This window comes from Cyprinus carpio, chromosome A9 (genome assembly GCF_018340385.1).
Source record: "Cyprinus carpio isolate SPL01 chromosome A9, ASM1834038v1, whole genome shotgun sequence".
Lineage (NCBI taxonomy): Eukaryota > Metazoa > Chordata > Actinopteri > Cypriniformes > Cyprinidae > Cyprinus > Cyprinus carpio.
In genome coordinates, this window is record NC_056580.1 from 30,486,546 (window position 1) to 30,501,425 (window position 14,880).

The window sequence follows — 14,880 nt, forward strand, 5'->3', positions numbered from 1 at the left end:
ATAAATACACTTACGATCTGCTTTTAACTTCCGCTGATTTAACTGCTTCTCTCAAAGGGTATTTCTGTACACTGTCTTTTGCTAGCGCTTGAACACACTTCACTGTTTATCACAACAAAGGTCTAAGCAAGCGCACGACACTGACAACGTATGCGACAGAGTACCAGACCAAACGCAGCACGTCTCAAAACAGTAAACAAACAAGCCTTTCCTAGCAACGACAACTGCGCTAAACACTAATGAGACAAGAAATAAATACTTACGATCTGCTTTTAACTTCCGCTGATTTAACTGCTTCTCTCAAAGGGTATTTCTGTACACTGTCTTTTGCTAGCGATTGAACACACTTCACTGTTTATCACAACAAAGGTCTAAGCAAGCGCACGACACTGACAACGTATGCGATAGAATACGAGACCAAACGCAGCACGTCTCAACACAGTAAACAAACAAGCCTTTCCTAGCAACGACAACTGCGCTAAACACTAATGAGACAAGAAATAAATACACTTACGATCTGCTTTTAACTTCCGCTGATTTAACTGCTTCTCTCAAAGGGTATTTCTGTACACAGTCTTTTGCTAGCGCTTGAACACACTTCACTGTTTATCACAACAAAGGTCTAAGCAAGCGCACGACACTGACAACGTATGCAATACGAGACAGCACGTCTCAACACAGTAAACAAACAAGCGTTTCCTAGCAACGACAACTGCGCTAAACACTAATGAGACAAGAAATAAATACACTTACGATCTGCTTTTAACTTCCGCTGATTTAACTGCTTCTCTCAAAGGGTATTTCTGTAAACTGTCTTTTGCTAACGCTTGAACACACTTCACTGTTTATCACAACAACGGTCTAAGCAAGCGCACGACACTGACAACGTATGCGATAGAGTACGAGACAGCACGTCTCAACACAGTAAACAAACAAGCGTTTCCTAGCAACGACAACTACGCTAAACACTAATGAGACAAGAAATAAATACACTTACGATCTGCTTTTAACTTCCGCTGATTTAACTGCTTCTCTCAAAGGGTATTTCTGTACACAGTCTTTTGCTAGCGCTTGAACACACTTCACTGTTTATCACAACAACGGTCTAAGGAAGCGCACGACACTGACAACGTATGCGATAGAGTACGAGACCAAACGCAGCACGTCTCAACACAGTAAACAAACAAGCGTTTCCTAGGAACGACAACTGCTAAACACTAATGAGACAAGAAATAAAAACACTTACGATCTGCTTTTAACTTCCGCTGATTTAACTGCTTCTCTCAAAGGGTATTTCTGTACACTGTCTTTTGCTAGCGCTTGAACACACTTTACTGTTTATCACAACAAAGCTCTAAGCAAGCGCACGACACTGACAACGTATGCGATAGAGTACGAGACCAAACGCAGCACGTCTCAACACAGTAAACAAACAAGTGTTTCCTAGCAACAACAACTGCGCTAAACACTAATGAGACAAGAAATAAATACACTTACGATCTGCTTTTAACTTCCGCTGATTTAACTGCTTCTCTCAAATTGTATTTCTGTACACTGTCTTTTGCTAGCGCTTGAACACACTTCACTGTTTATCACAACAACGGTCTAAGCAAGCGCACGACACTGACAACGTATGCGATAGAGTACGAGACAGCACGTCTCAACACAGTAAACAAACAAAGCGTTTCCTAGCAACGACAACTGCGCTAAACACTAATGAGACAAGAAATAAATACTTACGATCTGCTTTTAACTTCCGCTGATTTAACTCCTTCTCTCAAAGGGTATTTCTGTACACTGTCTTTTGCTAGCGCTTGGAACACACTTTACTGTTTATCACAACAAAGGTCTAAGCAAGCGCACGACACTGACAACGTATGCGATAGAGTACGAGACCAAATGCAGCACGTCTCCATATATATGTACATACATATACGTCTCTTATATATATATAATTTTATTTTATAATATATATTTAAATGTAGGCCTATAGGGTTGTGTTTTGGATAGGCTTATCTCTCTTTAACGTTTAATTCATTTAAAAAGTATGAACGCTGTGAATTGCTGTGGAACAAGCAATATTCAAACAGATAATTGTGTGAGATTGAACCATATTGTATTTATTGATGATAAATATGTGTAAACCAGGATATTATGTATTTAAAACACGTTAAGTTTATTAGAACTACTTCAGAAATGTTACCTGCTTCATTGATGCATTACTGAGAGATATGCATCACATTAGGTTTATTAGTTGTTTATGTTAAAACTGTGTATATATGCAACTCAAATGCATGAATGTTTAGATCAGGCCTGAGACGGCACACATGGCTGCAATAACAACAAATTAAACCATCACAGAAGTGTTTAAAGTGCGCAGACATCCGCGTTTGAAGGGTTTTAGGAGTGGCCTGGAATCTCAGCACAGACAAAATAAATAAATACAATTTTCATAAAAACTCATTAGACGAAAACGAAACGCCGCTGCTTCTTTGAGAAAGTGAAGTTATGATCTTTTATGAATCCTTCTCGGAGCTCTTTAACATGGCTATTTTAGCCGGTGAGATTCGGGAGCATTTGAATAAGTCCTAGTCATTCTTTCCACGCTACTCTTTTCTATGTATTATTATATATTATATATTCATAAATGTTTATGTATATACACTGCTGTTCTAAAGTTTGGGATGCGTAAGATTTTTCATGTGTTTTAAAGAAGTCTCTTCTGCTCATCAAGGCTGCATTTATTTAATCAGAAATACAGAAAAAAAGAAATATTGTAAAATATTATTACCATTTAAAATACTGTTTTTTTTAGTTCAATATACTTTAAAATATTTATTTCTGTACTGCAAAGCTGAATTTTTTATCAGCTATTATCTGTCACACATAATAAATGATAATAAATGCAGTTATTTTTAACATTTCATTCATCAAAGAATCCTGGAAAAAGTTTTCGGTTTCCAGCACTGACAATAAATCATCATATTAGAATGATTTCTGAAGATCATGTGACACTGAAGACTGGAGTAGATGCTGAAAATTCAGCTGCCCATCACAGAAATAAATTACATTTTAAAGTATATTAAAATAGAAAACCAATATTTTAAATTGCGATAATATTGCAATAATATTTCACAATATTGCTGTTTTTTCTGTATTTCTGATCAAATAAATGCAGCCTTGATGAGCAGAAAAATCTGATATCCATTATTTTCACTCAATAAACTCCGTTACACAAGCATTGACAGAGTGGCCGCGATCAGCTCCGCAGACGTGTGCAGTGGAAATCAGGGGTTAAAGGCTTTTCCAGAGGGGTTTTGGATTTCTCTTTTTCAGTGTTAAATACATTGTATATTGTGTGTTATATAGGGTTCAGAATAAAGATAGGAATAAAACCATATTGAGCAGTGCATAAAAAAATCAGAACTTTCTCAGTCGTCCCATCTGAAGTTCGTCGCTCCCGTCCCCGCGCGCTTCTACCTGCGTCTGGAGAGGCGGGCCGCGCGCTGACTCCGCCCCGCCGCAGCGTCAAACTCTCTTCAGCCGCCGCGCCGCGGGAGCCGCGCACAGTCAATGCGGACGACCAGACCTCGCGATGCTCGCGCTCACGCTGTGGATTCTAGCGCTGCTGTGGAGCGCCGCGCGCGCCGACGCGAGGAAACCCGACGAGTTCTTCAGCGGAAGCGTTTACCGCGCGAGGTGCGCGTCGCGGTGCCTCAGCCTGCACATCACACGCATTTCTGCCGCTTTCAAGCATTTCCAGGTGCGTCCGAATGTGACATTCTATCAGACTAGAGTTTCAATGGAAAATTCTAAAACTGTGTCTTTGGTTACAATCTTGGCATTTAGATCCGTGTGCTTTTGTTATTATGATCATGATATGTGCTTTTGAATGACCAATATATGGAATTAACCGCTTATTTTATATTATATGAACAATAATATTGTTATTTAACACTATTTAAATTAATTTTAATATTTAAAAACTTACAACATGCATTGTGTTGGCAAAACTGGGAGTTTATTTTGAACCTGACGCATTGATGATGATCTTATTGCTCATTAGTGACCTAGAAATATTAGGCTACTAGTAAAACTTTTCAATGACAAAATATGAATCGAACACTAAATATTTGCTCAAGGAGTATATGTTGGATGGAACAGAAAATCTGCTATTTAAACAGCTTTATCAGTCCGTTGATAATTATGATTAGAGTTATTTAATTTAGGTTAGAAATGAATCATGTTTTTCCTGGTCATCTGGTTAGTTTCTGATACTGTGCGCTTTATTGATGAGAGAGTTGTCAGGAGTTTTCAGCTCTGAACTCTCTTCTGTTCTGTTCTGCTTAATCTGCTTTAAAGAATAAATTCATATTGGCATCAAACAGACTGCACACTTGATTGATGTGTAAAGTTACTTGGGGTTCTAGTTAGTTCTTTACAACTAAAACAACATCTGATGGTTATAATCAGAGGAGAAAGAGTCGGTTACATTCCTTCAGTGATTTTCATGAAGAAAATGTTACATATTTAATACTTCTTATTTAAGCAAAATTCACTTCCAAAATTATATATATGTATTTTTAAAATAATTTTTATGTTTTATTTATTACAATTTTTTTTGTAGTAATGAGAACTGTACATGGGCTATACATGACATACACTCTTGATCAAGTCTATAAATTATTGGACAAAGTTGTTTGTTTGTTAGTGTCTTCAACTTATCTCACAATATAGTCTACTTGATTAGTAGCAAACATACTGCATTTTTGCGTTTGTTGTTCATACCTTGTTAGATATTGAAACCAGTTGAATGTATGTTTAAAAGGCATTGTTTTGAGTCTTTGTTGCATTTTGGCTGATCTTTAATCTGTAGTGTATGAGAGCATGCAGTAAAACAGATGATTCTGTTTTAGAAAGTGAAGGCTTTGTGTTGCTCTTACGTTCTTGTTTTGTCAGAAGTCATGCATCTACACCGTATTAGTTTCCTCAGAGCTCTTCTCCTTCTAATGTTTCCACACAAGTGCATTCAAGGTTAATGCATGCATCTAATGCCTGAAACTTGCCATGCAACCCAAACAAGCTGACGTGCATCCGAGGAGAAATGCAGTCGTGACGGTTTATGATGTTGCCATTTGGCAGCTAGCCGTTAATGATTTGAGGGGCACATCTTTCTTAACATCAAAAGGGACGTATGGAGAAAGCTGGTGAAGTCTTTTGTCTGCACAGGAAGTGCAGTGACAGACGGAGGTTGATAAAGAGTTGGTTGAACTGGCTGTGAAGCTCCAGGAATAGAAATATAACACAATTACCTCTCAATAAAAACAGTCAGCTCGCCCATCCTCTTAACACTCAGACACACACACACAATAGCCACCAAATCTTTCATGTAAAAATGGGAGGTCTGGTCAGCTGCAAAAACATGCAGCCCCCTCTGAACTCTCCTGATGACCAAATGCCAGCGTCACACGCCGCATCTGCTGGAGGTGAAGCACGAGTCACTCAGATAAACCATCATTCAGAGCCATCAGAGCTGACCAGAGAAGGATCAGAACCCACTGCAGCAAACAAAGAGTCTGACAGCACAGGAATGATTCAGAAAAACTTGGGAACAAATGCGTTTCAGGGTCTAGAACAATGTAAAACAAAGAAACGTTCTGAAGTAAATTCTGAATTCTGAATTTTTAGATGAATAATTAGTGATTTATCTATCTATCTATCTATCTATCTATCTATCTATCTATCTATCTATCTATCTATCTATCTATTCATCATGTATCTATCATCTATTGTTTTTCTATCTGTTTCTCTATCTATCCACACTTCCATCATCGATCTATCTATTGTCCTATCTCTCCATCTCTCTATCATCCATCTATCTGTCCATCCTTACATCTATTTTTCTATCATCTCTCTCTCTTTCCATCCATTGTTCCATCCATCTATCAGAACAATCTATCCATTCTCTTTAGCCATCCATCCATCCATCAGTCCATCCATCGTTCTATCTATCTATCTATCTATCTATCTATCTATCTATCTATCTATCTATCTATCTATCTATCTATCTATCTATCTATCTGCCTGCCTGCCTGCCTGTCTCTCTATCCTTCCATCATCGATCTATCTATTGTTCCATCTCTCCATCTCTCTTTCTATATATCCATTCATCCACCATCAATCTTTCTATCATCTATCGTTCTATCTCTCCATCTATTTATCCGTCTGTCTCTCACTCTAATATTCTATCTATACTGAAAATACAGGATTCTTTTATTTAAACTGGCGAATAAACAGAACGTTAGAATAAACAAAAAAGTAACAAAAAAGTAAAACAAAGTAACGTTCTGACTTATTATTTTTAGGCAGCTAATTAGTGATATTTGGCCGTTCAGAGGAACGAGACGCTCTTAAGAACATCTCGACTCATGCCGGAGAGTGTGATCGTCTGGTTTGTTTTCATGCCGCTCACATAATTCAGAAGCTCGTATGATTTGTAAGGAATCAGTTTGTTAATTCAAGCCGCTTTTGACACTTAAGTTTATGTCCCAAATAACAGTGTGTCAGTGCAGGTCATCAAAACAGTCAAATCAAAGCTTTCTGGAGTCTTTATTGTCTTATTTGAGAGTATTTATGTATCGGAAATTTGGTAAGAGACAGAGGGAAACACCCGGCAGTAAATCCAGCGTCTGCGAGCTGAAAGGCCGGCTCTGTTCGGGAAAGCATCTGCTGCGTGTGGAATTATTTATGTGTGGACGTATGAAGCCAAAGGTGTGTCAGAGAGTCCTGCGAGTGCGCCTGACGTCGTAAAAATGATTGCATTTTAAATTAAGCCCTTAGTTCCTTCCATTCGGCTCGAGGGACACGCGTTCTGATCCAAAGGAAAGACAAACATTGGAAAGAAGTCGTGCCGTGTCCCTTGTCAAGGGCCTTTGATATGAAACAACCTGCGAAGGGACTCAAACCACAGCAGCTCGTATTTGTGCAGGTTTAATTAGCAGAGACATGAATGGAGTCTTGTGGCGATTCACACGCTCAGAAACATCCAGGAACCTTCAGATTCAGCGCTCGATTAGCAATGTTTATAATCGTGTTGGTGCAATCTTCTGCTCTTTGGCTGGTGTGAGTGTGTGGTGTGTTACGGCTGAACTTATCTACAGTAAGTAATAATGGCTGTTTAAACAAACCAAGAGTGCATTATTTCCACTTTACAGCACGTTTATCTCTGGAATGTGGCATCTGTAGATGTTTTGCGCCTTATGAAATGCTGATAATACCGTCAGCTTGCTGATTTATCCACGCATTGCCCAATCCTGGCAAAAATGTCTCATCTCAAGTGGTTTTGCTTTTCTTGTAAGGATACAGATGCTTTTAGTATTGTGTTACAAGACTATAATAAATTATTTTGAATGTGGAAGAAAGCTTCTTGTTTGTGAATATGTTTTATAATATAGTTATTTTTCCTGAAATTCAACCAGTAAAATGGTTTAAATATTGCGTAATCTTGGTTGGTAGTTTCATTTTGTATAATCCAGTGAATTCAATACTTGGATTATTTTCTGTTTTATTTGGAACTTGATGGACACAAATCTAATCTTCATATAACAAATGCATTGTGCGCTTTAGGACATTTCTGTTGAAAATAGAGAAAAAGAGCGTGCCGAATAAATAAATTAATAGTAAAATGAAATTAAAATTAAATTAAAAATTATTAGAATAAATACAAATACTTTAAAATGAATAAGAAATAAAAATAATATTTAAACAAACAAATATTAAAATAATGCATTAACAGATCTGTAAATAAATAATACTTCTAGTAGTGGAGTTCTATAATGGGTAGAAAAAAACCTTGAAAGAATTAATTAACTTGAAAGAAACTAAATGCTGTTTAAAATCTATTTAGGTATATTAAAAAAAGCTAATATTTCCCAGAATAAATTGGGTCTAAAGGGTTGAAAAACCCTGCATTATTTTAAATAAATAATGCAGTACTGTATACAGTGCTTTAATGAGTAGAAAAAATATAATTAATTTTAATTTAGATATATTTGTAATACTAATTTTTACAGAACAAATTGGGTCTAAATGATTGAATCTAATTTTTTTTATTATTTTAATTAAAATAATAAATGCATAAATACAACTGTAAATAAATAATACATCTAACAGTAAAGTGCTATAATATTATTTTTCTTATTTTAACTTATTTAAACTTAACTTAAACTAATGCATATATATTTACAAGGTGTGTGTGTGTCGTGTGTCATGTTAAACACTCGCCTAAAGCAGCTCTGATTAAAGCTTCTCAGCGATGTAAATAAAACCCAGAAGAACAGAGAGAGAAGAGCTCAAAGCACCTGCTGCTGACTGTAACTCACACTAACTAGAGCACTTAACATGTGACACCGCAGCACTTTGACACAGAGACCAAGAGCTCCAAATTAAACGAGAGAATAATAACCTTCAGTTTCTGACATCTATAAAACACTACATTATTCAGATGTGATCTGTCTATCATTGTTCTGTCATTTTATCCATCTATTGTTTCATCCATTCATCCAACGTTCTGTTTGTCCATCCATTTATCATCTATTCATCCGTTTATTGCTTTATCCATATATCATCTGTCTATCCATCTGTTGTTTTGTCTCTCATCCATCCATCCATCCATCCATCCATCCATCCATCCATCCATCCATCCATCCATTTATCATCTATCCATCCATCTATTATTCTACCTGTCCATCCATCCATTGTTCTGTCCATCCATCATCTATCCATCCACCTATCGTTCTATCATCCATCCATCATCCATCCACCCATCCATCTGTCATCTATCTATTAATCTGTCATTTCATAAACGTTTCATAAAAGTCCTATAAACCTGTCTGTCCCTCCATCTATCGTTCGATCTATCAATCCATCCATTTATCGTTCCATTCATCCTACATCTATCCATCCATCTATCATTCTATCATCTATCCATCCATCCATTATCCTGTCTGTGTATACATCTATCGTTCTGTCCATCCATCCATCATTCTATCATCCATCCATCCATCCATCCATCCATCCATCCATTGTTTTGTCTATGCATACATCTATTGTTCCATCCATCCATCATTTATCTATCCATCTATCATTCCATCTATCCATCCATCATCTATCAATCAACCAACCATTCAATCATCCATCCGTAACCAACCAACCAACCATCCATCCTATCTATCCATCATCCATCCATCCTTCCATCCTTCCATCCATCTATCGTTCCATCCATCCATCATCATCTATCATCCATCAATCATTCTGTCATCCATCCATCCATTTGTCATCTATCTATTAATATATCGTTCTATCTATCCATCATTCAACCATCCATGTATCATTCCATCCATCATCTATCTATCTATCTATCATTATATCATCCATCCATGCATGCATCCATCCATCCATTATTCAATCATCCATCGTTCCATCCATCCATCCATCCGTCCATCCATCCATCCATCCATCCATCCATCCATCCATCTATCCATTATCTATCCATCCATCTATGATTCTTCCATCCATCCATCCATGCATCCATCCATCCATCCATCATCTATCCATCCATCTATGATTCTTTCATCCATCCATGCATCCATCCATGCATCCATCCATTCACCCATCCATCCATCCATCCATCCATCATTCTTTCATCCATCTGTAAGGCCTATAAACCTTTAGGCTTTCAAAAGCTTTCCATTCATTACATGTAAATTTAACTCAAACCCTCTTGTACACTTTGAACATTGTTGTCTCTGTGACGAACTCTTAATATTCTTCTATTGTTAGCTTTGGATAGAATCGTCTGTCAAACAGATACATATATCTTTCAGGACGATGCTGTTTAGTTCCTCAAAGGGTTACAGTGAATCTTCAGAAGACTGATTGTAAATCTGTGAGCTTTAAATACAAAGGTAAAAATGCTCAAGGAATACCCTTGACTCTTCACTAAGGCCCGGGTTACAGTGCTGACCTATAATTATCAGTCCCGGGTCAGAGACAGCTGGGTCAACATCCCGCCGAGTTTCCGAGGGATGCTGTCACGCCTCAGAATGTGTCGCCCATCCTGACAGGGATTCATTTAACAAAGAAGACACTGGAGCTCATGTTATAATGTGACACACCACAATACATGCTGATCTCAAACACCTTATTGCTCCATAATCTCCATAGATTCCTGCAGAAATTTAAAGTTCTGCAAAATGCTGGTTGAATATTTTTATATCATATTTGGTCATGCCTTCATCAATTAGTAAGTGTTGCATTGAATACTTCATCATATCTAAATCCTTGCTGCAGAAAGGTTTGTCTCATGGTCCTGTCTTAGAAATATGTAGTAGGGCTGCATGAATTGGGGAAAAAATGTAATTGTGATTTTTCTGATAAAAAAAAAAATTGCAATTAAAATAAAAATCCAGGTTTGCAGTCCTTGTTTGTAGGGCTGTGTAATTTGGCCAACATTTTGTGATTAAAATATCAATATGGCTATAATAATAATATATAATTACGAAATAAAATCAAAATAAGACAAAATAAGAAATATTATTGCAGTGCTTGTTTGTAGGGTTGCCAACATTTTGTGATTTTATATAGCAATTAAGGTTCCAAAGGGGTGGAAAATTTCCAAAAATGTACAACATTTTCTGAAAGTTACCAAAGAATCCTGGAAAGTTTCTGGAAATTTACAGGCAATTGTCTGCCCCTTTGCAACCCTAATAGCAATATGGCTGTAAAATAATAATAATAATAATAAGATAATAATAAGAAATAATAATAATAATAATAATAATAATAATAATAATAATAATAATAATAATGTTATTATTATTATTATTATTTCTATATAAAATTATGAAATAAACACCAAAATACAAAATATTACTATTATAATATTTCACTGTAAAAAATAGTATTTAATAATAATTATTATTATTATTTTACTTATTATTATTATTACTAAATATGAATGAAATAAAACAAAAATAGGAATATTTTACCATATATACCATTATACTTCACTGTAAAAAATGCATATTTAAGAAAAAAAAAAAGTAAGCTTATATTACAATTGTAAAAATACAATAATAATATTTATTATTATATTAATTTCTTCATTTTCAGTTGTTGAAGCATCAAACTTTTATTTGGACAGAAACTGCAGGGAGCCCTTACAAGCTGCTCTTCTGTTGTTAAGTGTGGGAAGATGTTTGGTGATCCTAAAATTATCACGATTTCAGTTTCATTTCCATTAATCTAACATGCAGGCAGCTCATTATGTTTTGTAAACTAATATGTTTTGGTTTAAAGCCCCTGTAGCTTATGAGGTGCAGCTAATAATGTTTGATTTACAGTTATATAAAGATGATGCAGTTATCATATCTGTAGCAGATCCTGTAGCGCTACTGAAACGGTTCAGACTGTGCTGGTTTAATGTCTCTGATGAAGACACATTAAAGCATCACAAATGTCTTCGAGAATGCACATGTTCTGCATGTGAGTGTTTGCTATCATACCGTGCTCTCCTCGAAGCTGTTGACCGTTATCCTTGACATCGAGTGCACAACACCCTGCGGGACTGGAGGGCCAATTAAGTCCTTTAATGATAAGTTCTTTTCCAAGGTTTCACAGGGAATTTCCGATGGATTACATTGTTCCAGATTCCTTTGAACATGAGATTGAGCAGACTTTGGTTCACAGACCCGTGAAGTCTGTCGCTTCGGATGATTGTGGAAAAAGGAACAAAGCATTGATTCATTTGAAACTGAACACTTTTAGTCCGTTTTCTGAGTGATGGTGCAAACAAATCTTTGAATATGTGTTTTGAATCAACTGAAACGAACAGTTTAAAGGAACATTTCTAGTCAGTCATGTTTTTTTCTGAGTGATAGTGCAAATGATTCTTCGATTCAGTGTTTTGAATCAGTTCACTGAAATGAACAGTTTGAAGTGATTTACAAAAATCAAACTTGCTATTTTTTTCTACTTTTACTTCTCTGTTCATTTACTTCTGTTTTGAGTGAATGTTTCATATCTGATGTGATTTCAAGTGTTTTCTGATATCTCTTCTCTCTTTTCAGGGCAATGGATCATTGGTGTGGTGTCAGAATCACAAGCAGTGCTCAAAGGTAAAGCTGTGAATCTCTTTAAAATCGCAAAAAAAAAAAAAAAAAAAAAAAAAAAAAACCCGGGGTCATAGTTCTAAATCACCAGAAGAAAGTGATAATGAAAGAAAGAGAGAACAGAATAGGAGTAATACAAGAGATACAAGATACAAGAGACACAAAACCTTTCTTATTATATCAATATAATAAGAAAAGATTCAGATTTTAGGATTTTTTTTAAGCTTTTTACTCCAAATTGTTATTAATGTAGTGCAATTAAATCTAATTCTCATTACTGCAATGCAAGACAAAATTGTGATATTTTATTAAAATATTTGTAAATGTAACATGTTTTAAAAAGTAAGATTAAAGTATTTATACATTTCATTATTGTAATGCAAAAAATATATATATATTTTATTTAGATCTTAGTAAAGTTGGCAATTTTAAAAAAGTATAAATACTTCAACCTAACTTTTTTACGTGTAAACTTTACAAATATTTATTAAATATTTATTGCATTGCAGTAGGGACTTTATTTAAATAATCAATATTTAAATATTTGTAAAGTTTAAAAGTAAAAAAAAAAATAGATTAAGTATTTAGATATTTCATAAGTGCAATTAAAGAAAAAATAGTGATATTGTTTTTAAATATTTATAAAGTTTACACGTTTTAAAAAGTAGGGTTCATTCATCTCATTACTTCAATGCAAGAAAAGTTATGTTTTATTTAAATGTTCTTTTTAAGTTTTAAAAAGTAATGTATTTAAAAAGTATTGATGGTATATTTGTTTTGCTGCCTTTATTTAAGCTGATTTGTGTGTAAACAATGTATTGAAGTAACAAGAAACATTTTGATTTTGATGTGAAATAAGACCTGGACGTGTTTTGTTAAATTCAGTGCCTCACTCAATATGTTTTTTAATATTTTATGTATTCAGTAGCATGTGTAAATGTGATGCATACTCTCCAGTTTTCTATGGTAACAATGATATTGAGTCTTTGTGGGGGTCTGACGGTACAGACATGTCCTGTGTTGAATCATTACACACTCACAGGAAGAGCTGATGCATGACGCTGTTTCACACAACACTGGTTATACTGAGACGCCGACAGACAGATTCATTCTAAAGGTATGAAATGATGAAGGCAGAGCAGACGATGAGCAACAGTCTGGAGCAGAGAAAGAAAGGGCTCTGTTTTTCACTTTAAGGCTGCATTTATACTTTGGTTGGTTGGTATGTGTTTGATAATATCTGTGTGTTGCATTGATAGTTTCGCAACGGCAAACTCTATCGAAGTTCATTTTGAGACACTTTTGCATTATACATGTTAGCAGAATTTTTAAATAAGGTATGACACAGGAATTTTATTCATATAAATAATAGTTTACAAGTTTTAAAAAGAAATGTATTTAGACATCTCATTATTTCAATGCAAAAAAAATAGTGGTATTTTATTTAAATGTTTGTAAAGTTGACAAGTTTTAAAAAAGTAAAGTATTTGTATATTTAATTTCTGCAATGCCAGAAAAAATAGTATTTTTTATTTAAATATTTGTAAAGTTTACAAGATTTAAAAAGTAAAGTATTTATACATCTCATTACTTCGATGCAAGAAGTGGTATTTTATTTAAATATTTGTAAAGTTTACAAATGTAAAAAAGTTAAGTATATTTACATCTCATTACTGCTATGCAAGAGAAAATAAATTATATTTTATTTAAATATTTTTTTAAGTTTACAAGTTTAAAAAAGTAAGGTTAAAGTATTTATTTATTTCATTACTGCAATGCAAGAAAAAAAGTGTTCATTTATTTACATTTTAATTGCTTGATTCAAATCAGAGTTTGATTATATTTGTGTAGCATTGATAGTTTAGCAAACGGGAACTCCATTGAATTTCATTTTGAGTCTCTTGTGCATTTACATTTTTTGCTGAATTTTTAAATAAGGCATGACACAGGTGTTTATTAATATAAATATTGGTAAAGTTTACAAGTTTTAAAAAGTATTTATATATATATATATCATTATTGCAATGCAAGAAAATTTAGATTTTTTATTTATTTAAATATTTGTAATGTTTACCAGTTTTAAAAAGTAGCAAAAAAACTCCATTGAAGTATATTTTGAGTCTCTTGTGCATTTTACATTTTTTGCTGAATTGTTAACAGTTATTTTAGTAATAGTCAATTGCTAATTTCTCACCAGTTGCCATGTATTTGAAGTTGTCTATGACATTGTTGTGAAAACACGTCACGCTGGTGTTTAGAATGAGGCGAGTGAAGTTCAGCCAAGAAGAACAATATTAACAAGGCAAAACAAAAATTAATTTTGTTTCATAAGTTTTTTCCCTTAGTTAATGAGGATGTCAGAGGGCTTCAAAGAGTAGATACACTGTGCTTTAAAAGCAAAGCCGCTTTGTTTTTGTGCTCGAATGCAACAAAAGACCTGCTCTTTTCCTTTCCATGGACTTGGCTAGTGTTGGATCCTGGCAACGGTGCTGTCCCCAGTCATTCATCAAGAGCTGCTGTGTTAAAGATGGATTTGGCTGTTTGCGTGTCTGAGCATTGGGCGTTCCCATTACAACTGGCCCTCTTCATCTTGGAGAGTCTGAAAACTCTTGACGCCTGTGAGGAGATCATGCCATGCTTTGGACTCTGTGTGTTTCTGTTGCTAGTGATCTGTCAGGTCTGCTTCAGAATCATGTGTGTTGTAATGGTA

General features: G+C 34.9%; 1 protein-coding gene across 2 annotated transcripts in view; it reads left to right on the top strand.

The window, feature by feature from the left end:
* The first annotated feature begins 3,537 nt into the window (after positions 1-3,537).
* The window catches only part of LOC109080956 (anosmin-1-like), a 63,847-nt gene continuing 52,504 nt past the window's right edge, over positions 3,538-14,880 (top strand). For both annotated transcript variants that reach the window (XM_042764419.1, XM_042764421.1), the window contains exons 1-2: positions 3,538-3,763; positions 12,129-12,176. In XM_042764419.1, coding sequence (XP_042620353.1) covers positions 3,596-3,763; positions 12,129-12,176 — 216 coding nt within the window. In that variant the 5' untranslated portion in view covers positions 3,538-3,595. The remainder of the gene's footprint in view (positions 3,764-12,128; positions 12,177-14,880) is intronic.